Source organism: Fistularia commersonii, chromosome 11 (genome assembly GCF_037954325.1).
Source record: "Fistularia commersonii isolate RoL2024-O1a breed Wild chromosome 11, RoL_Fcom_v1.0, whole genome shotgun sequence".
NCBI lineage: Eukaryota > Metazoa > Chordata > Actinopteri > Syngnathiformes > Fistulariidae > Fistularia > Fistularia commersonii.
In genome coordinates this window covers 183577-206166 of record NC_141294.1, presented here as the reverse complement: position 1 = coordinate 206166, position 22590 = coordinate 183577, and the positions used below count along the sequence as shown (strand labels likewise).

The window sequence follows — 22590 nt, the reverse complement described above, 5'->3', positions numbered from 1 at the left end:
ACCGACGGTTGACTCCTCCGGCCGACGCATCAGCGCCGACACGACGCATAAAGTTCTTGGCGGGACGGTGGCGGCGGCCAAGAAGAAGAAGAAGCCGGATTTCTTTCCCTTTTATACGAGAACTGGGACGTCGCAGGGCCGCTAGTAAACCGACTTTATGAGGCGGGAGGAGCGGGAGGAGGGACGCCGTCACGCATGTTCAAATGAGGGGAAAATAGAAAAGTAGAGACAATGACAGACGAACGACTCTTCCAACAAATAAAACGCTAACAGGCGGCGAGGAACCTTTCCCTTCAGCGTGGGCGTTTCCTGCTGACGAAGACTCTATTTTTGTCTGGGCGCCAGCGGGACGTCGCATCGGCCATCGTGAAAAATCACAAGCGGGGAGAGAAACGGCGCGAAGACCGAAGAGCCCCGGAGAACCAGAGGTGTCCGGTGTGAATCTGTGAAAGCCGCCGCCTTCGTAGGTTTGCTTGGCTCAAACAGTGTGTGTGTGTGTGTGTGTGTGTGTGTGTGTGTGAGTGCGTGTGTGTTAATAAGAGCCTCACGCCCTCCGGTCGTTGACGTCGGGCTCGCCGCTCACCTCCGACGTTGTATCCCAGACAGGAGTTGTGGTCGCAGTAGCCCGGCGGGCCGGCCGGTCCGCTGCTGCCGGGGTTCCCCGACCGGCCGGGGGCCCCCGGGTTCCCGGGCCGCCCGGGGGGCCCCTGGCTGCCGGCGCGCCCTTCGCCCGGCGGGCCTGCGGGAGGAGGAGAGGGTTGGCGTGAGAGCGAGAGCGAGACCCCGAGGAGTCGGGATCGCTCGACGGGGAAGGGCGACTTTGGACCGCGGAGGTTCGGCAAAACAAACCATCACCGCCGAGGACGCCGACCTACCCTGGACCGGCGCCCGACGCTAACCTTCGGGAACTCGATGCCACAAACCGCGTCAGGACCGAGAGTGTGCGACTCACCCGGGGGTCCCGCCGGTCCTCGAGGGCCCTGAGGACCCACGCCTGGACTCCCTTTGTCCCCCTTCTCTCCCGACGGACCTGGAAACACGCCGGCAGACGCCGAATACTCAGCTAACATGGAATGCACAAGACACAGCTGAAGAGTGACAATAATATAAAATAAAATACGGTAAAATAATATATAAAAAAACAAAATAAATGAAAATGAAACAATATAAAATAAAATAAGTTAAATGAAATAAAATATAAAATGATAAGATGAAATAAAACTAAATAAAATTAAACAAAATCTGATAAGATGAAATACAACAAACTAAAAAAAGAAAATAAAAATGTGATAAAATAAAACAAATTAAGATAAAATCTAATCAAATAAATTGGGCAAAATTAGATAAACTAAAATTAAAGCAAAATACAATAAGATGAAATAAAACTTAATCAAATAAAATAGAGATCAAGCAAAGTTTTAGAGGTTCTGCGCGTTGACAAACACTGTCCGCTGGCGGAGCTTCTCCCTGCAGCTCGACCGTCGGCCCCATCGGCCTCAGGCTGGGAGTTCAGAGAAGCGGCCGCGGGGCCAATAAAAGCAAAATAACCCATAATCCCGAAGAGCGGGATACCTCTTCTCTTGATTTCAGCTTTATTATTTCATCCTGTAATAATATTTACTTTATATTTTTATCAATATCACGGCTTTCCAAATGTGTTTTAATTCGTCGTCCCAACTGTTACTCATTTATAAAAGTTTCTATGTTTGCTCTGAGATCGGGGCTGCAGCGGACCAGCCGTCCTGGAGAGTCAGTCTTCTAAAATGCACGGCCGGCCGTTGACTGATCCAGTGGAATATCTAGTGAAAGCTCTAGGATTAGAAAACCCCACAAAAGCAGCGATTCGCAGCCCTAATGGCATTTTGACTCCCGAAATCGATGATTTCGGTAAAGAGGAAATAATTACGGTGCGGCAGCACATTTCTTATTTGCTCCACTGTCTGATATTTTCCCCTTGGATGTCGACAGGCTCGTCTCTGCGCGGCCAAACTGGACATGAAATCCATTTCAAACTTCTGATTGCAGCCCGATTGCAGTTTTCTTTATGATTTTAGCAGCAGCTCGACATCAGCCTTAATACTAATAATAATAATTATCACAATAATGTGTCCAATAATGTTTCCCGAAACTCCACTATGTGATTATTGACCTGCGTTGATTTAAGTTCATTCCTGAAACAGTGAGCGCCCCCTGGGAGAATGTGTGTGTGTGTGTGTGTGTGTGTGTGTGTGTGTGTGTGTGTGTGTGTGTGTGTGTGTGTGTGTGTGTGTGTGTGTGTGTGTGTGTGTGAAAAAAATCCTCTCCCGCTGCAGCTGCAAATTTTCAAGTGTCTCTCGTAAGCGACACCGACGGGGAATCAAGGGTGCGACGGAGGCGGATCCAGACTCGCCCCGCTTCCCCAGAGAAAATATTCAATTTACTTTTGTTAGATTAAAAAAGGTAAAACAAAAAAACAACTCTGAAAACCAAAGCCAGGATTTCTCTGGCTTTGGTTTTCTGTCAGATTTTCTCCGTCGGGCGCCAGAATCAGCGACGGCGGGTCTAGACGGCGAGCTGAATGTGTGTGTGACTCTGAGAAAGATTAGTCATTTGTGTGTAAATGTATGATTCCTCTGCGTGTCTCGGTCCCGGAGGCCGCGGCCCCGGGTTCCCTCACCTCTGTCGCCCGGACGTCCGCTCTGGCCGGCGGCGCCGGGGAAGCCGGGCCTGCCGGCCGGGCCCTGCTCTCCCTGCGGCCCCGGGGGCCCCCGCCGGCCCGGCTCCCCGGGGGGTCCGGGCACCGCTCGCGCCGACGCCCCCGAGTGGACGGGGATCTGGTTGAGGATGGAGTTGTAGCGGGACAGGTGGCCTGCAGGAGACACGGGGGGGGAGAGCGTGCACGACGCGTCAATTCACAGATAGCAGCTGTTTGAAAGGTCTGGAGGTCGACCGTTCTCACGCCGCAGGCTGGACACCGAAAGTCAAACTTGAGTTTCTGGAGCTGCGGCGCTCCGCTGACCTCCAGCCTGCAGGAAACCCTGCCGCTGCTGCTGCTGCTGCTGCTGCTGCTGCTGCTCTCTAGGTTCAAATTCAAATGGCGTCTATTGAGACATTCCAGGTTTTTCTGCAGTTAAATCCCTGTCATACTAATTTTATTGATATAATTTCATGTCACCGTGGAAAAGTGAGAAACTCGATTGTTCTGTATGTTGACACGAAGGCGGACTCCGATCTGAAGCATGAGGTGGCGATCTGAGCGTCCCGAGATCGAGGGCGCGGCCTTCACGTAACTTTAAGGATCCCACAGCGTTCACGCCGGGCTCAAGCACAAGCACGCCACAAGCTGAAGACATTTCAGGAGTTTCACTGGAGTCGCAACGCCTTCCCGTCATCTGGACCGTGAAGTATCGGGCGGTTTTAGATCAGTCGCTCCCAGTCTGGGTCTGATGAGAATATCGCATTCGATTTCATCGCAGGTCTTTCTTTACGGTGACGTAACACAATCGATGAGCAGTAGATGAGAAAACCCTGTGGACAAACAATCCCCAGAGCGGTATTTATCGGCGGTATGGATGAACGGGAACGGCCGAAGACGTCCCGATCAGGATGGAGCGTCCGGAAAGAGGAGGGACGGCGGAGCTGCTTCTACTACATAGAAGAGATGGAGTGGAATAGTAAAGGCTCTGCAGATTCCCGCCCAAACACTGCGTGGAGGTCACCCTCACACACTGGAGACTCACTAACCCTAACCCTAACCCTAACCCTAACCCGCCCAAACACTGCGTGGAGGGAAAAGATGGCTGAAAGCGTGGAGTTGTAGTTTCCCACGAGTCCTCTGCAAATATTTCAGAGCGGTTTCTGAGCTCCGGTCTCAGCGGCAGCCAAGACTAAACTCATCTTCAGATGCGAGGAGGTGTGAGATGATCGTGGGTCTCCTGCTGGGACGTCCTGACCAGACGACTCCTTCTGCGATGCCGGAGGAGCAGCGGGTTTCTGAGCCGAGCTCCTCATCTCCGAGGGAGGGAACTCATCCGGTCCTTCTGGGCCGCGGGCGAGGCCGGTTCCACGGAGATCCACCGGTGGACCTTCATCACGGAGACCAGGAGCCTTCGTCCCTGCTGACTCCGCTCGTGGTTCCGTCGTAGGACTTTCAGTAGAGCTTTGGAAGTTCTCGCCGCAAAGCGATATACCTTTCCCGGATTCAGGGGACCAACTCTTGGACCCTCTGTTCCAGAGAAGCTCCGGCCTCCCGGGACGGCTCCTTGCCCGGTCCCGTGAAGAACTTCATTTCCCATGTCCTCGGTGGCCGAGACGCATCGGCCAAATAAAACCCCACCTGATATCTGGACGCGGCGTCGACGGACTCACTCTGGATGAGCTGCTCGCACACTTGCCGGGCGATGGCTCGCACCGCCGCCTGGGACTGCAGGTCGCCCTGGGGACAGACGGCAGGCGTCAGGCAGCGCACGGAAAACAACACGCAAGTCTTAGGTTTTCTCTCCAAGGAAACCTTTGCGCCAGCGGAGATGAACCGCTGGACAAACAACACAAATGCACATCAAATGACTGAATTATCTCCAACCGCCTTCTTTGAGCCGGCGTCCTGTGGACGGACATACAAGTACGGCCCAAGTTAGCCGCAGGAAGGTCGTGCCAAGAAGAAGCTCTTCACGTTCATTCATGGAGTGACGTTTGAGCGCGGGTTCGAGGACCTACTGAGGTTTAATGCTTCGCAGGGCTGGGATGGATTCTAAACCTCACCCAGGCGCCGCTCCCTCCAGCCAATCAGCTTCCTCCGTCTGACTCCATCCTCCACGTCCTCATCGCCCACACTGACTGTCCTCTTTGTACTTTTTATACTTTTTAAGACCTTAAAACACTATAGACTTGACTTTGACACTTTAGAGTTTTATTTGTATTTCTTATTCTCCCTCCTTCCTACTATTATTTATTATTGATATGTTTTACTTGAAACTCTGGCACAACAATTTCCTTCGGGATAAATAAAGTTGTTATTATTCTTATTCAAATCTCCTGTCTGGTCTTCAAATCTCCTGTCTGGTCTTCAAATCTCCTGTCTGGTCTTCAAATCTCCTGTCTGGTCTTCCTCCAGACCTCCTGCCTGCCAGGTGCAACCTCAGCATCCTTCTGGACAGATCTAACTCTAACCCTCCTCTGTCCTGCCGAAGCGTCCCAGTCTGACCTTGAACTCCAGACCGTCCGAGACGTGCCGTCCCTCTGACGGTCCCGTCCCCGATCCTGAAGACGGACCTCCACGCCGCCTCCCATCTTCTCCTCAGTATCTCCATGGCTGCTCCCACCTGCGCCTTCTACACCTCCTTTCCTTTCATTCTCTTCTCTCACTCCTGACACTTTGGTCCAACCTGCTTTCTCCACCTCTTCTCCACCCTCTCCGTCGCTCTGGAGCGTTGAACCCGAGCACTGGAACTCCTGCGCCGTCTTCATGTCCGGCCCTTCGTTCCCCTTCGTTCCCCTTCGTTCCCCTTCGTTCCCTCTCACTCACACATGCGTTCCTTCTCCTGTGTCGAACCTTCTTCCCTCTCCTCTCCATATCTCGAGATGTTCCTTCACCGACTCACAATGTCATCTGCGAACACCCTGCTCTTCCTCGTTCCTGAACACCACACCGCCTCCGGGATCGGTGTGTGTGGACACACTCCGCTCCTGCTATCTCCACACCTTCTTTCAATTCCCGATCTGCATTTTCACTTATTTTTTTGGTCTTTTTTTTTTTCTTTCTTTCTTTCACGTCTCGAGTTTTTTTGTCTTTTAAAGAACAGCGGGTACATTTGAGACTGGAAAGTTTGGGTCGGTAAACGGAAGTCCGTCGAAGGATTTAATATTCTGATAGTCTGAAGGTTGACGGTCTCAGACCTCTGGCTGTGTCCGCACACAAAAACACTCACACGGAAGCGCCGTCACCTCTTAGATCCTCTCGTCCTCGCGCTCTTTCACCGGGTGGAAGTATTTATGATGCCACCAGGAAAAATAAGTCACATTTTTTCTTTTTGACCTTTCCCTCATCGATTTCGGTTGAGCGTCCATCATTAAACTCCAAAACTGTCCCTTAGAGTTGAGACGAGTCGGGTGTCTGGTTTGAAGCGGAGCAGAACCCGGCCTTTCCAACACATCGGCCAACGAACTGGGTTTTCAATCAGATTTGGAATCGACCCGCGAACGAGCCCCGCCGCACGAACGCACAAACCAACAAACCGACGGGCTTTCTGCTAGCGGCAGCCCCGCGTGCTACTCCGCCCTGCTAGCATCCTTCATCATCGTGTTCTCCCGTTCAAAAAACACTTTCCCCGTAAGCTAGCCCTCATCATGGCTCCCAAAAAGTTAAAAGTGCCAGCGATAGTGGGGTTTAGAGGTGAAGAACGCCAGTCAACCGTGAAGAAGGAAATGACGGCCAAACCTGAGAGCGACGACAACCGTCCTGAAGAACAAGGATGCGCTGAAGATGTGGCTAATGTGGCTAAACGAGCAGCTACGCTAACAAAGCAAAGGTCTCAAGTCTTAGCAGAAGTAGAGAGGTTCTCATTAGTACAAGAAATGGTGAGTATGAGAACTATCACAGAAAGCCTGTGATAATTTATGTCGTCTTCAGTTCTTTGATGTATTTTTGCCACAAATAAACCCATGAAAAGTTTCAAAAGAGTAAAAGTATGTTCGCTTTGATTTCAACGGGCAAAAACTGAAGTGAAATAGTCATGAACCGAGTTAAAAGGACGAATTAAGTCCGTAAGCCGAGGTTCCGGTGAATCTCCGCGGGAAGTACATGACCGGCCGTGCACTTTACTCCGTGCACAGTAACTACGCTGCACGTGAACGTAGGGAAAAAAACAGTTTGGGTTGAATTTGGCTGATGTCGTGCCGAATGAGAGAAAATAGGGCTATTTCTTTCTATTGGTCTGTTTTCTTGGGTCGTAAAGGCAGGTTCGAGGTTCAGGGTGGGTCTGAGGGGATCTGAGTACCAGCGCCGTCCTCGGCGACTCGTCTCCTCTCACTACACTCAGCTATGAAAACACTTTTATAGCCGCAATAAAGATCTCTTTCTGCACGTACAGTGAAGTAGTAAATGTCTCTGGCGGCGTGTCGGCACGGGGACAACATGTGTCCGGGCTCATTAGGAGGCCTTTCCAAAGCCTTGTGTTGTTTCCAGAGAGGACGGACGCCAGCGTTCTCCGCTTTTGACGGAACACGTTAGAACGTTCCCGCTCTCTGCCGGGCGCCGCCGCGCCTTTCAGCGGTTCCACTCAAGGAAACTTCATTTGCGTCTCCGCAAAACAAACGTGGGAAGCAGCGGTGAGTAATGCCGGACTTTGGACAAATAGTCAGGGAGGAGTGGAAGTCGATTGGCTCGGATGGGAGGCTTGAGGACGAAATGACTTACTCTTTCTCCCTTATCGCCTTTGGTACCAGCAGGGCCCTGGAACAGAAAAGCACAGGAGGAGAATAAACACTGGAGCGGGAGATGAGCTCGGAGACAGCGCTCTCCTCCCCAGCAAATGGCCTCACACCAGGCCGCTACACACACACACACACACACACACACACACACACACACACACACACACACACACACACACACACACACACACACACGTGTCCTGTGTTCTTTGTGTCCTAAAAAAAAAACAACAAAAAAATAAATGGAGTCCAAACAGCCCCGAGGTGAGGTTGGCCTGCCCTGCAAACACAAAGCAATTTCTGTGCACGAGACGGGCCGGCGTTCTGCCGCGCACGCCACTGTTAAGCACACCGATACATATCTGATCACAACACACACACACACACACAAGTCAGCCGTGCACATAAAGGCCGTGAATCCATATCGGAGTGTGACGCCATGTAATCCAGAGGCAAATAAAAGAATATTTCCCAGCCACATTCTGTGAACTGATATGATGGATATCACTTTGAGCCTATTACAGCTTTTGAATAAATGCTTGTTTATCTTGGGATGGGGCGACGGGGAGGGGATGGGATGTCCTTGACCATGAAAACACAGAAAGTGTGTGTGTGTGTGTCCTCTGCTGATGATACTGAGTCGGTGCCAACATCGGACACAGTTGCTGCAGGTTCCTGCAGTAAACGTCGTCTCTCGGACCTCCTCGGAGCGCCGAGTCTGGAGCCCCGGAATCTTCCCGGGCACATAAACGTCAGCCATCTTATCGGGCTGACGGCAAAAACCCGACGCCGACGCGGGCGCGCCAAAGCAAGCATCCACGTGTGTGAACCAGTTTTCGTTTCTAAAGATCTCCCTCGGTGTTTCACCGAACCCCCTGGTCGTTCTCTGCAGATGCAGAGCTTCCAAAGCGCAGTCAGTGGAAATGTTTTACATCCACAGAGGGAAATGCATTTACCGAGGCCTTTCTCCTTCACAGTCAGAAACTCGCCTCGTGTTTTCCCTGGCGATTAGCAAACATATGGACCAAATCTAGAGAGATAAAAAAAGTCCTTCAGGCAGCACAATCGCTGGAAACCCCATCTATTCCTGTTTTTCTTTTTCCCCCGGTTTGGACGTGAGCGAGGGAGGCCAGACGGCGGCAGCGACAGGACGACGGCGGCAGTTTGACCCGAAGCTTGTTTTCAGGGGCGTCGTGTCGCAGGAGAACGAGCGATGGCCTTTGGAAGCCAACATTCCCGGTGTTGTTGGGCCAGAAACCGAAGCCCTCGCCGCTCCCCCGCGGCCTCCTGCTCACGGCTCATCCATGACGGCTTCATCACAGAGCCGATCCCAAGGGGATTAATAAAGGATAAATGATTAGTTTTAAAACTTGAAACAATTGAAAGGTGGGAGACAGGATCAGGGTGCTGAAGGCGGAGACAGGAATGGGGTTTCTTTGCGGGTCGCCGTCGCGCAGCGGCCGGACGGGCGCGCCGGCAGGAGTCTGGCCTTCAGGCACGATGTGATAAAATAAAACTTGGTCGCCCCTGCGGATATAAACGGCTGCTCCTTCTCGGTAGGATCTGCCGCGGCGCACAAAACCTCTGAGGAACAGAATCTGCCAGTTGGTCAAATGCTGTGTTTTGGAGGCGCTCGAAAAAAAGAAAAATCCCTTTTATTTTTTCCTCAAAGCGGTAACAGGTCGCTGGGCCAGAATCCCCGGCTTCTCTGCAAAGTTCACATTAAAATGTAAAACCTCTGCGCTGTTTTGAGTCTCGGAAGGGGCGGCGGAGATCCTCTGTGCCCGTGTGCGTGCACGTCGCCGGTGATTTATGGCTCTCGTTCTGGGAGCGTCCGCCGCCGACCCCGGGTCCAGACGAGCCGTCGATGCTGCGACGCGTCGACGGCTCATCTGGTATCATCGGCATCATCGGCGCCCGTCGTCTCCCTCCCGGCGTCCTCTCCCGCTTTGCTTTTTAGAATCCCGACGCCGTTTAATGTCACAGGTCTGAGAGGACGGCGTTCTCACCCCCAGATGTTCTGCCCTCATGGGTTCTTCACCCCAGCACACATGATGCATGGACACCGTCAAGCAGATGTGGATGTGGAGGCAGAAAAAGGCAACCGCCTCTGTGTTTTGAGCCCTCACATGAGGATACATGGGACTTGGAAGGGAAATAGGTCAAAGATGAACTCACAGGAAGTCCTTGATCCCCTTGAAGTCCCGCAGGTCCTCCAGATCCTGGAGCTCCAGGTGCTCCCGGGGCTCCCTGTCGCACGGCAAGGAAACGGCAGAAACAGAGAGGCTGGTTACGAGAGCGCCGAGGATCAGTCCGACCGCTAATCCGCCTGATCTGCCGCCCAGAAGGGCCGGAAGGATAATAAAAGTAGATAAATGGACTTACGACGGGTCCGGGAGGACCTTGTCTCCCCTGAGGCCCGCTGTTGCCCGGCAGGCCCTGAGACGGATGCAAAGAAAATATGTTGCGTTAAATGATCGGCGCAACTTCTCTTTCTCTTTGTGTCTCCAGGCAGAAGCGACAGTAACTGTTATTTCACATCATCGCTCTCGGACATACATTATTTCTACGATGGGAAATGCCTTCACCAGCTGCCGTATCCGCTGCCGCCGATCACTGGGAATATAGCGGTTTTTGTTTTTACACATCCCGACGGCTAATTACGGTGCTTTAAGTCATCACGTGCGCGAAGAAGAGCGGCTCCGACGTTTCATCGCGTCGTTTCCCTCACGATGAGCTCGGCCGATCTCGCCAAACGCCAGCGCGGGGCTTAAAACGGGAGAAGACAAATGCAGGAAGCAAAAAGCTGACAAAAAATGAAAAATCACAAGCTGCGGTTTGCTCTTTTGCCACGAGTTCACCGGCTGAATTCTCTCGCCGGCTTTCTGAAAAGGGGAAACTTCCCTTTGGTGTCGCAGAACCAAACCATCAGACGAATCTCTGCCTCCCAAATTAAGATCCGAGCGCCGAAAAACCGGCTTACACCTACAAAACCCCTCTCCTTTTTCTAAAGCCACGCTTTGAGGAAACAAGTGTCCTCTGCCTCCGACGCCTCGGAACAAAGGCTTTTATTTTGGAAAGCTGGAGTCGCTCAGACGGAGGCAGAGGACCTGACGGAAGATGAAGCCACACTGGAACCCCAAGGACAAACCGCCCGGGTGATTACAGATGAGCTCGATACATCCGGTGCCGAGGCGTAATATCAGACGCCAAAAGAATATGGACGCCGGCGTGCGATCAACACCGACCCAATGACGTGTCCAAACTTTTCTTCTGTGATGAGTTTGGTGAAAGAAATTGAGTTTCCTGACTTTTCCCCCGACGGAGCTCAGGCTCATGAAAATGTATCGCCGCCGTTAAATTCAGGAAGTCAAGCAGCGACCGCTTTGCAGGGCTGACCTATAGACTGAGAAATTGAAGTGGGGCTAATCAAATTCATATTTTTGTATGCATAACAAAGTGCCCACAAACAGCGCGCCGGTTCTTTTCCGCCTCACCCCCATTAACTCGCCCGAACTCATCATTCATGTCGAGTCGCCGCGGGCCGAGAGGGGAGGTCGGAGGCCCGCGGACGCCGCCCGTGAGAATGCGCGTCCTCGCCGCCGCATAATTGACACGCTATCTGTATCTGCGCTCTGTTTTCGGCGAGCGTTTCTACGTTACAGCGGAGATGCGCTCACACGCCCCGGGACTCGGGCGCAGGGGGAAACAGGAAATGGTCAAAAATAATAATAATTGGGACGACTTCTCCGGCAGGACGCCTCGGTCGGAGGCGATAAAAGCACGACGACAAAATGAAAGAAATACGTCTTTCCTTGATGGTTCCCCTCGAGATCTGGACAGCTGCAGAAAAGCAGTTAAATTAGCGGCGGCTCCGCTCGTCTTCCCCTGCGGCCGAGGCGGGCTTGTTTTGGTTTCGGGCGGCGGGCCGGCGCCGTGCAGCGGCGCGGCGAGGATAAACTTTACAATCAAACACCCGGGGACCGTCTGATTTCCCCGCGCCGCTTTGTTGTGGAAGCGCGGACGCATCGCAAGCATCAAGAAGCACCATCCCCCTATTTGCTCGTAATTACCGTCTCATCTGTTTTATTCCGCTCTCCATACCAAATGCCGTCAAATGCATTGGTAACCTCCGGCGAGTCGGCTCGAATCAGCGTTCCAGCGTCTCCCGTCCGCGCCGCTTTCGGAGCATCTGCCGAAAATACTATTGAAAGGCGATCGGGTCGCACACGCGGCTAGAAACGCCACCCCGCTTCGTTTGCTCGATAATAAAAGCATGGGTTTCAGATACACACACCGTCTCATACGGAAGCCCGGTTCTAATTAGCCCCCTGGGGTTCGACGTTACAGTCATCGAGACATTTGTCCCGTCGCGGCTTCAATCGACGACAAATTGAAAATTCGTGGTGGAGCTGAAGTATCTCCATAACAGGAGAGCCTTCCTCCATTCGAAGCCAGGAAAAGACGACGTGCACGGTGACGTGCAGGACGTCTGAGAGCGGTTCGCCGGTCCGACGCCGCGCTGCCGATTCGCTCAAGGTTTGGTCGTTTGTTCGGCTTTTTTTCTCCAGTGTCGCCAGAATCAGAACAACAGACGACGTGAACACAAAGCTCGTGGTTTGCGGGTATGAGCATGTGACGGGAACGCTCACGAAAAAACATTAGCCTTCAGCTTAGCGGTGATCTTAGCAGCTCTGAATTATCAGAGTTGAGGCGCGAATGAAATAAGATCAAATTCAGTCTACATTAGCATTAGCACTTTTTGCGTTCACCCCCGAGTGAAGGCCGCGGTGTTACATGAAAAGCATTATCATTTTATGTATTTTAAAGCTTTAGCCCCGCCCTTGCACTTTCACCTGGTGCGCATCTTCCTCTGTCGGTCGGGTTCAGTGGCGGATACCTCCTAAGGCGCAGAATAGTCGGGCGTCATAGTCGAGGTTGAAATAAAGTGAAATCGTCCATGGATAATTCCCACAAACACAGCGCAGAGTAGCTGTGCGAGAAGCGGTCGCACGTCCACCGTCGACCTGATACTGATACTATGGTATCAGAATACAGAACGCCATACACTCGCTGTCGGAGGCCTTCATGAATACTTCGGGGCCTGAGATACTTCATTCTGAAGCCCGCATACGTCTCATTTGCGTTGATTTTACCGAGAGATGTTGAACCAAAGCGACGTTAGGAGCCATAAAATATTCAATAGCAATTGTATAACGTATTAGCATCTTTGGTACCTTTAATGAAACATCAGCCTATATATTTGGAAAAAGGAAGTTTAAATTGGCAATAGATACTGCTTGTCGTTTTACTTGTAATCCTATAACGCGCCTACTTTTATGATATCACGTATAACACAGTATGTAACGCATGCCAAAGTGCCTAGTTAGCCTGGTTAGCCTGCTTAGCCCAGCTAGCGTGCGGTGTGTGAATATGAGATTGATTGAAAAAGCGCCACATAAGTGATAACCATTTACTGCATAACACTGCAGAATCTTCATGGCTTATGTCTACATTCCTGAAGACGAGCCCATTTTTCTCCATATGCTTGCCGAGTGCGGCGACGTCAGCAGAAAAATACAATTACTGCCGAGTGATGCAAATTACTTCCGCCGTTATTTCCCGTTACACGATAACGCCCGTCTCCGAGATACTATAAAAACAAACAGATTTTTCAGATAAATATCATTTCATTCGCAACAGCGTGTGCGTGGCTCATGCAGGCAAAGAGATTCACCGCGTGCTGTTAGAGAAGGAAAAGAAGGCGCTCTGCTTACCCTCAGTCCCGGGGGGCCGTCCCTGCCGGGGGAGCCCGGGCCTCCAGGAACACCCTAAAGCAAACACACCGGGCAGGTTTAAGTGGCCGGCACAACTCTGGTCGTGGTCAATATAACATGCAGCAGGTCACGGGGCGTTTGACTGGAGATATTAAATCTAGAAAAGCTGCAGTCGAACTGCTGATGTGGACTTTCTGCCGCCAAACGGGAGGAATTCATGTGGCGTGAAGCCTTTCCCAGGCGCCAGGAGCTGCTTTCACCTGACGACGGCTTCTAATGCCAACAACACAACTCTTTTAATCATGGTCGTGATACGCAGCAGAGCCTCACGCACACACACACACACACACACACACCGCAGGCATCAGTGTTCACATCGTGATCAATATTCATACGTACATTAATAGACACAGAAAACACAGTACAAACACAACTCGGCGAGCGTTCATTTACTGCAGCTTTACACAGATTTTGGACGAGGACGACTTCTGACAAAGCATTTCTATTCAATTGCACCTTCTGCTTCCACTTAGTTCCATTTTAAGGGTAAAAGTAGTATTTTTTGGTCCATCTTACTGATATTACATCTTTACCTGCATCAGTTTTCGTATTCATTTCATTATAAACCAACATATAATACTTTTACACACACACACACACACACACACACACACACACAAAAAAATATACAACAGTATGAGTCGAACAATCATATGTAAAATTGTCCCCAACCTAATAAACCACCATAGAGTGTATTTTCAGCAATAAACCCCTTCATGTAATAAACAAAAGAAAAAACTAAAATATAAAAATGTCAACTCCGGGTTTCTGCTTTTATGTCTGCATTTACTTGGGTAAATGCTGGAGTATTCTATCCAGCGATGGGTGTCGGCACAAGGAACATTTCAGACTCTTTGCCACATGATGGGAAAAGTAACGGGCATAAAAATGGGATTATTTAAGGAATCGACCTTTGACCCCGTGGAGGGCGGGCGGGCCCGGTATCGGCCGCCGCTCCGTCTCCCGCCCCATTTCCCCTTCATCCGCCTCGCTGCAGGTCACTTCACTCAGCCAATTCCAAAACGCTGTCACAAATTAAACGGCGGGCAGATTTATGTGTGCGGCGGCGGACGGCCCATAAAACAGCACAATTACTGGCGTTAAGGTTCCACAAGCAGAGCCCGGGTCGCCCAGGACACGCCTCCCGTGATTAATGCCGGCCCGTTTGTTTAGACTTCGCCCGACGCGCATTCTCCCGTCCGTAAGAGTGTGCGAAGCGTTAAGTGGGTGCAATATCTGGGCGAGTAAAGGCTCCGCCAGGCTTCACGTGCGCGAGAGGCAGGAGCCGAGGCGTAACGCCGTCTGCCCCCCCACCTCTCCTCGCGCTCCCCTCCGTTTTGAGAAGGATTATGCAAAAGCGACCCGGCCTCAGCGGCAGCCCTGCGGCGGAGGCCGGAGAAGAACCCATTTAATTCCCTGGCAGGCCGGTTCAATGTGGCTTCTGTCGGGGGGTCGGAGGGGTTCGGGGGGGTCGGGGGGGGGTTGGAGGGGTCGGGGGGGGTCAGGGGGGTCGGGGCGCCGCCCTTTCAGAGTCACGCTTTAATTGCTAAAAATGTTTGTCCCCTTCTACCGAGCCCCGGGCTGTGGTCCTCGACGCTATTTCTACTTTCTCTTGCTAAACGTGGATTTACAGGGTCATTTCAAAGGCGAGGATGACTTTGAACGCAAACCCTTCTTTAACAATGTGCTCTTTACACCTTCATCCGTTCATTATTTATACAGCTTATCCTGCACTCAGGGTTCCGGGGGGCGGAGCCTATTCTCGCCGTCCCCGTGTCAGAGGCGGGGTTTAACCCGGACCGGCGGCCAGTCCGTGGAAGGGAAGCACGCAGACACGCAACCGTTCACACGTCCGGCCAGTTCAGGGTCTCTGATGAACCGCCCGCTTGCTGTTGGGCCTCGGCAGGAGTCCCGGGTCCGATTCAAGCCGGACGCTCAGGTTGTGAAGCGCCACGGCAACCACAGAGCCGCTGCGCAGAAAACACATGCAAACAGAACACGTGATGCAAAATAAAGGCTCAGCAATAAATGGAGCCAGTTTCTTATTCCAGTTAGCTGCTCATACTTTACACATCTTCCACAAAAAGCATCGTGAAGTTGATGCTGTTGTTTCACTGTGGACACAAAACAGTCCCTTAAAATGCAAAAAGAGCTGGTCTGAAGGGGACGAGTCTCGCAGTCCAACACTGCGGCTCAGAACCAAAGCATGTCGGTGCTTAAAAAAAGAGGAAGACGCACACGAGAACACCAATACACAAACAGACTCTTTCTCATACACACACACACACACGCACACACACACACACACACACACACACACACACACACACACACACACACACACACACACACGATCAAGCTCCAGAAAGATGGGGGACAACAATTCATTGGCAAGGGATCTTGCAGAAGACAAACTTTAAATCACAGACACGCTCACAAACAAACAAATACACACACACACACACACACACACACACACACACACACACACACACACACACTATATATTCCCCTTGCAGACAAAACAAAAATTATTACTTGATAAGGCAGCCGCTGCACACCCCTGCCCTCCCCACCGCGCCAGCACACACACACACACACACACAGAATGAAAGTGAGAATGATGATAAAGATGGACACACAAACAGACCTACATTTTTCATTGTCAAATTGAAAAAGAGGCGGAGGAGATGCTGATGACAAGGTTACATTGTATTTACAGCGGCGAGAGACGAGGAAGAGGGGAAACGCAGGAGCGGGAAAGGGGTGAGCGGGGGGGCGGATGGGGAACGAGGGCGAGAGAGAGAAAAGAAAATGGAAAGAGATAGTGAGAGAGGTAATTGATGTCTTAGAGTTGTGATATTCTCTGTGGTCCCTCATATATTACAACAGGGCCCTGGAAGCTCTGATATTCCCTCTCCGAGCAGCACGTACGCACACACATACACACGCACGCACATGCACGCACACACACACACACGCGCACACACACACACACACACACACACAGACACACGCACACACACATTGTTATTCCGCTCTGACATAGCACATTATTTTTCAGTAACATAGTGCAGCGCGGGGCAGCACTGCCAGCTTTTATTAATGGGACTTTGCAGGCAGCGGGAGCAGCAGATAGTGCTGCATCTGGAGCTGCAGCTCCTGCCGGCTTCCAGACGCGACTCCTTCTCCTACCGGGGCCACGCGGCCGAACCCTCGCTGCCCGAAAGACCCGGTGGTTGTTTTGATCGCTCTTATCGAAACAACAACAACAAATGACACCAATTAAAGCGAAGGGTTTTCAGAGGGGAATATTAAAGTGACAGACGCATCGCCACAATTTGACTTCACTGTCACGTCGGCCGTCTTGCTTCTTAATTCGGGAGTTAACGGTACAGAAAGAAATAAGAACGCAAATAAAACAGAAGTGTCACTAACTTGTGTTTTTCATGCACAGGAAATCATTTGGATTCATTTGTCACAAAAGTATTGTAGGATTGCCATCCAACGCGCATCGCTGGCTGCGTGCTGCCGACGTTTGAATCGAGCGCGAAGCGCATGACTAACATCACATCTGTGTTCCGCTTTCCTCTTCGCTTCTCCGAATACGTCCTCAGAAAACGATCGCCGTCGTCATTATTGGGACTTTAGGTTTGTGTCGTGACGAGCCGGCAGAAAGGAAACGGCCTACAAATGTGAAAATGATGGCAGAGGTCGGGAAGCGGGTGGCCGCCGAGCCGGATCGACGCTCCTCTGCGCCGTGCGATCGTCGATCGGGGCGGCGGCCACGATGGCAACCTGCCGGGAAAGTAGAGGGCGCCATGGGACTCTCCCATGAGATCACGGCGCTCTGTGGGCGAACACACAGCTGCACTGCACTTAAACTGGGTGACTGTCAATCCCAAATTCATGCTTTTTAACTCATCTTTCCAGATGGCCTGCCTCCCCAGAGGATTACCGCCCTCAATCTGGCCGTGCGCTCGTCCCAAGGCTCGCCGGGACAATAGAAGTTGCCGTGACACCAAACGTCGGTCTTTTTCTCACCGGGAAGTGGAGTTTGGCTCTAGAACCGGGGCTCCAGTTCATGTGAAATAAATGAGCTTTTCCACGCTAGCGGTCGACACGGCGATAGGTCAAGCCGCTCAGTGAGACCCCCGAGCGGATCTGCTCTCCACGTCATTAAGGGATCCGCATTCGTTGCATTAAATTTGCTCCGGCCCTCAGATAACACGGGTGCCGGCGGCCAGATAAATACTGGATGTGTAAATAGTTTTTTCGCTCACTTGGATTTTCCAGGAAAGAGTCCGCCTTACCTACCAGACGATAAAAGTCTCCTCTCACATGAGTTTTGGTTCACCAGGTTGATAAAAGGTAACATTTTGTGGGGACGACCCGGCAATATCACCACCACGGGGAGGTGGGGTGGTGGTGGTGGGGGGGCACAACCTTTACGCAGCTTTAAAGGTCCAATTTCAACGCTGGGGTCGAACCAAAACTGGAAATTTTCGGAGTCACGACGCGCTCCCGCCATCTCAGTTGTAATCTGAGCTGGTCAAGATCAGCCTGTGCCATCGACAGGCAGTAGATGAGCTCTGACAAAACCGGAAGCAGGAAACCCTGCAGACAAACATTGTCAGAGCGATAGTGGCGATATTTGTGGCCGGTACGGATGAACGGGACGGCCGAGGACGTCCCGGTCAAGACAGAGCGTCCAGAACGAGGAGGGACGGCGGAGCTGCGGCAGGACGTGTCCACGCTACGACGTAGAAGAGACGGAGTGGAATAGCAGAAGCTCTGCAGATACCTGCCGAAAGACGGTACGGAGGGAAAAGTGGCTGAAAGAGTGGAGTGGTCGTCTTGTAAAAGCGACCCTGTAAGATTCACTCGTTGCAAAATCAGTCTGAGAGTAAAAACTCTAAACACTAGTGTTTAGTAGTGAGCAGGTGTGAGATGATCATTTTCCACGAGCCTTTATCAAGGCAGACGATGAATGTGCCTTCATATCCTCAAGGATGGACGACACATTCCCTCCGCGGACGTCAGAGGGCGAAGGTTTAGGGTTGTATTTGTTTTTGAACGAGAACAATGACGACTCCACTGTTTTAGGGTGGAGGGCTGGGTCGGCGACCTTCAGGCACTGGAAACAAATCCAATCCTCCGCCGGCTTCCAGAGGGAGCCGGCGCAGGTGGGGGACCCCCAGTTCTTTTTTGGAGACTTGCTTCGTCCCGTCCAGGGGTTTCTACAGTGCTTTGGACTCCAGCGAGAGCAGAACCAGGGAAATAAATTACAGCCCAAGAATGTGACGCTCAGCAGGGACTGACGGTCACGGCGGCAGGATTTCTACCTGCGGAGCTTCAACTCCCTAAACTGACCCGCCACGCACTCCCTTTGAGGCCGAATAGAAGAAGTACTCCAGGACTTCGCTGGACTTCAATGTGAACCGTTGCAATGAATCAAGTGAAGCTATTTCTACGACGGTGGAGCCCCCCCCCCATCTCCCCCCCTCCCCCCCCGCCGGGCGCAGACAGGGTGACAAGATTCTTTCTCTTTGTTGTCGTCTTTGTCCTTTTTTAATCGTCTCCTCTTTCAGGTTCAGATTTATTGTTATTGTTCAGCTGCTGTCACAAAGGACTATCGCTTATGGGGATCAATAAAGTATTATCATTTTATTTTTTCTTGTTTTGTCTTATTTTATCTTATCTAAAAATGGTGCCCAAATATGGGACTGTTGTTTGTCAATGAAAATCCACTTTAAAGATAGCAAGTTTTTATGTTTCCATCTCATCACTAGATGTTGAAAAGTAAACCGGTGGATATTCAAGGCAGATGAAGAAAATGTAGAAAAGCGAAGGTCTTAAAGGGCTGAACTCCACGAAGGACAACCGACGGTTCAAACACAAGATGAAACGTTCTGGCGGCGGCTCACTTGTGTGTGGAAAAGGGCAGAGAGTTGTATTTTCGCAGATCCAAAGCACATCGGCCATAATTTATAATCCGAATGATTTGGATTCGGCGGGCGCACAAACGGAGGGTGATAAACAGTCTCACACAGCTGGCTTTGTCAAAACCCAATTCTACAGAAATGAGAAGAGCGACGCCCGTCCTCCCGTTCCCTTTTCCGACATCAGCCCAGGAGTCCCGTCACGCCTCACCTCTTTGTCTTTCTTCTAAATCAGTGTTCGGGTGAAGGTCTTACCGTCTGTCCGGCCGGCCCCGTCTCTCCTCTCTCTCCCTTCTCCCCGCCGGCGCCCTGCGAGGCAAACAATGTCATTACATGTCAGCCGCTCGAGAGCGTGAAAACCCACATTAGTTTGCTTAATAAGATCCTCGGCGCGCTTTGGCCGAGACCCCGACGCCGGGATCTGACAGCTTTTACTGGCAGGTGCTCGACGGCGCCCTGCAAAGTTCACTCCAAAAGCTCTCATTTTGACAACCGACGGCAGAGAGAGAGACAGAGAGAGAGATGGAGATGGAGGGAGAGAGATGGAGATGGAGAGAGAGGGAGGGGGGGCTGGAGAATTTCAGATTCTGTCCTGTTATATGAAGGCGTGAAGATTTCATTGTTTTATCTGGTCGTTTGCAGTTCCATTGGGAACTGTTTTTAACGTAGGGCAGTTCATGTGACGTGTGTGTGTGTGTGTGTGTGTGTGTGTGTGTGTGTGTGCGTGTGTGTTCTCTAAGTAATATTGTTGCTAACACATCCATCTCACGCTGTTACTATGGTTATTTATTTTTAAGCAGGAAAGTGAATCAACTTATTGTGATTCATTAAAGTTTGTTCAATTCCCTTCTGTTGATAGATGTTTCCTTGGGTTTCCTACACACACACACACACACACACACACATACACACATACACACACACACACACATACACAAGGCGTCTTACCGGAGGCCCCTGGATTGAGAGTCCGCTGGGTCCCTGAGGACCGGAGGGTCCAGCTGGTCCTGGAGGGCCGACCTCTCCTGCAGGCCCTGGAGGCCCCTGAGGGGGAAAAGCAGTGTTTGATGGTTTGATGTTCCAGGAGGAGCTTTCTCACACGTATTCAGTTTGAACTGTGATATATTTTTGTTTCCCGACATCCGTCATTTTCTGATCCTGGCGAAAGATAACTTTGCATTTATTAGCTCAGCGTCGATCTGTGTGAAAGGTCACGTCCACGTCCACGTCCACGTCCAGGTCCCGGCCCGTCCAGCGCTCGGCTCCGGACATCCGCTCGCTCCGGCTCTCCTGCGTCTTCAGTCAACCCTGAGACTGCAGCAGGAACCTCAGGGCCTGGAGGAAGCCCTCCAGAGCCCACGCCGGCACCCAGAGAAGACCTGTGCTCGGTGGAGTTGACGGGTTTCAGCCGATTGGATGATTGCGAACGCCTTCCTTCCCTTCGGGCCGCTCCCTTCAGGTGTCACCAGACCAACGTCCTCCTTCCTCTAACCGTCGTCTTTCCCTCGATCCATCGGCCTCCTGTCTGGTCTTCCTCCAGACCTCCTGCCTGCCAGGTGCAACCTCAGCATCCTTCTGGACAGATCTAACTCCGACCCTCCTCTGTCCGGCCAAAGCGTCTCAGTCTGACCTTGAACTCCAGACCGTCCGAGACGGTCCCGTCCCCGATCCAGAGGACCGACCCTGCGCCGCCTCCCGTCTTCTCCTCGGTGTCTCCGAAGCAGATCCCGTGGCCGCTCCCACCTTCTACACCTTCTACACCTTCTACACCTCCTTTCCTTTCATACTCTTTTTCCTCAGCCCTGACACTTTCCTCCAACCTGCTTTCTCCACCTCTTCTCCACCCTCTCCATTGCTCTGGACTGTTGACCCTGAATACTGGACTCCTGAACGTTCTTCATGTCCTCTCCCTGCAGCCTCGCCGTCCCTCTCATTAAAGCACCCCAGCGGTGTGTATTGCAGTGGCTAAGGTTCATCCCTCTCCTCTCCAGGTCAAACCTCCACCTCTTGCCGCTCCCTGCTCTCCGTCTGCAAGCATCAGAAGTGATGTGATTCCCGCGGGACCTCGTCCTCCAGCCGGTCCAACCCCACCAGGGACGACAAGGGGCTCGGAGGCTGTGCTCTCCTGACGCCACTCTGACAAAATGAATTGTACGCTCGAAATGAGACCGATTATGTAGCTGGCTAAGGAAGAGTAAGAGGAAATATAGACCGAGGAAGTCTATACTTACTCTTCAGTTACTTTTTTTCTGCTGAATTTTACAAAGCATTTGCTCTTTTTTTGTCAGGCATGCTTGGAAAGAACACGCCTCTCCTGAGCATCAGGGGAGTCTTGCTGTTCGGTGTTCCAGCTAAAGCCGTACCGCATTTACGTTCCATCGCATCGTGGTGGGAAGGTGTGTGAGGCGAGGCGGCAGGTCGGAGGGAGTGAGCCGTCGGGGGGTGCAGAAAAAAAAACAGGGGAAAGGGACAAAAACAAGAAAACAAAGAATAATGGAATTCTTCGGTGCCTCCGGTTCTGTGTTGGTTGATTGCACACGGAGCCACGAGGCAGCGTTAAGGGAAAAAGTGCCGCAGTTACAGAGTCACTTTGTGTGAAATGTGAATGGCGTGGGACTTCGACCTGCACTCCGTAACAGAAGGCCGGCTCGATTTCTCGTTTCCGAGCACGCGCCGGCCATGACGAGGCGAGTTTATAAAAGACCCGCGAACGGCGGGGATTCCAAGTACCGTCGGACTGCGGATTTCCAATTCTAAGCAACGGCTACGATTGTCGGGTCGTCTTCTTCATGCGGTTCAATCACATGCTGTTTTCACTCCAGGCTGAACTCTACTGCCCAACACCCATCGGACTGAGACCAAAACCGCCGCCATCGTTACATACTTGGGGTTTTTTGCTATTATTTGCCGATCCTACAGTCAGACCTACAACAGGAAATAGATTTGGACATTTATCCGCCCGTCTGTAATTAAACTGGCAGCGCAGCGGCTCCTTCGATCCAAGCATACGAGCGGCACTCTGGCGTCCGAAAGAGAAATTCCTTCAGGTATCCAAAGCTATCTCCGCTGTGTGTATTCAACTTTTTTCTCTTTGCCAGCACCGAACGCTATAGTCATTGGCTTCGTGCCGCTCGTATCCACGAGCTAAATCAAATGAATCGGATTCACATGAACGGAGGGGAAAATGAAAGAAAACACAGAACTCAAATAAGTTACACCACATCTGGGTAAGTGATGAATATCGCTGAACTTCCTGAGGAGGTGAATATGTTGACTGGGAATTTCATCGGTGTGAAGTCTGTTTCACAACCGCCCCGTTTAGAAGCGCCCGTTATCCGCGCTTACATTGCATTAGTGATAAACGGGAAGGACTTACCGAGGAATGGATTTGAATTTGTTTA

At 51.6% G+C, this 22590-nt stretch overlaps 1 protein-coding gene across 2 annotated transcripts in view; it reads right to left on the bottom strand.

Moving 5' to 3' along the window:
- col14a1a (collagen, type XIV, alpha 1a) overlaps nt 1–22590 on the bottom strand; it is a 137584-nt gene that overhangs the window by 3713 nt on the left and 111281 nt on the right. Inside the window, exons 38-47 of one of the 2 annotated variants that reach the window (XM_086155966.1) lie at nt 20138–20233; nt 19445–19498; nt 13188–13241; nt 9796–9849; nt 9589–9660; nt 7394–7429; nt 4348–4414; nt 2657–2848; nt 953–1030; nt 584–739 (exon numbers count right to left, since the gene is read on the bottom strand). In XM_086155966.1, the coding sequence (XP_086012092.1) occupies nt 584–739; nt 953–1030; nt 2657–2848; nt 4348–4414; nt 7394–7429; nt 9589–9660; nt 9796–9849; nt 13188–13241; nt 19445–19498; nt 20138–20233 (859 nt within the window). The remainder of the gene's footprint in view (nt 1–583; nt 740–952; nt 1031–2656; nt 2849–4347; nt 4415–7393; nt 7430–9588; nt 9661–9795; nt 9850–13187; nt 13242–19444; nt 19499–20137; nt 20234–22590) is intronic. The other variant, XM_086155965.1, reaches the window with a different exon arrangement.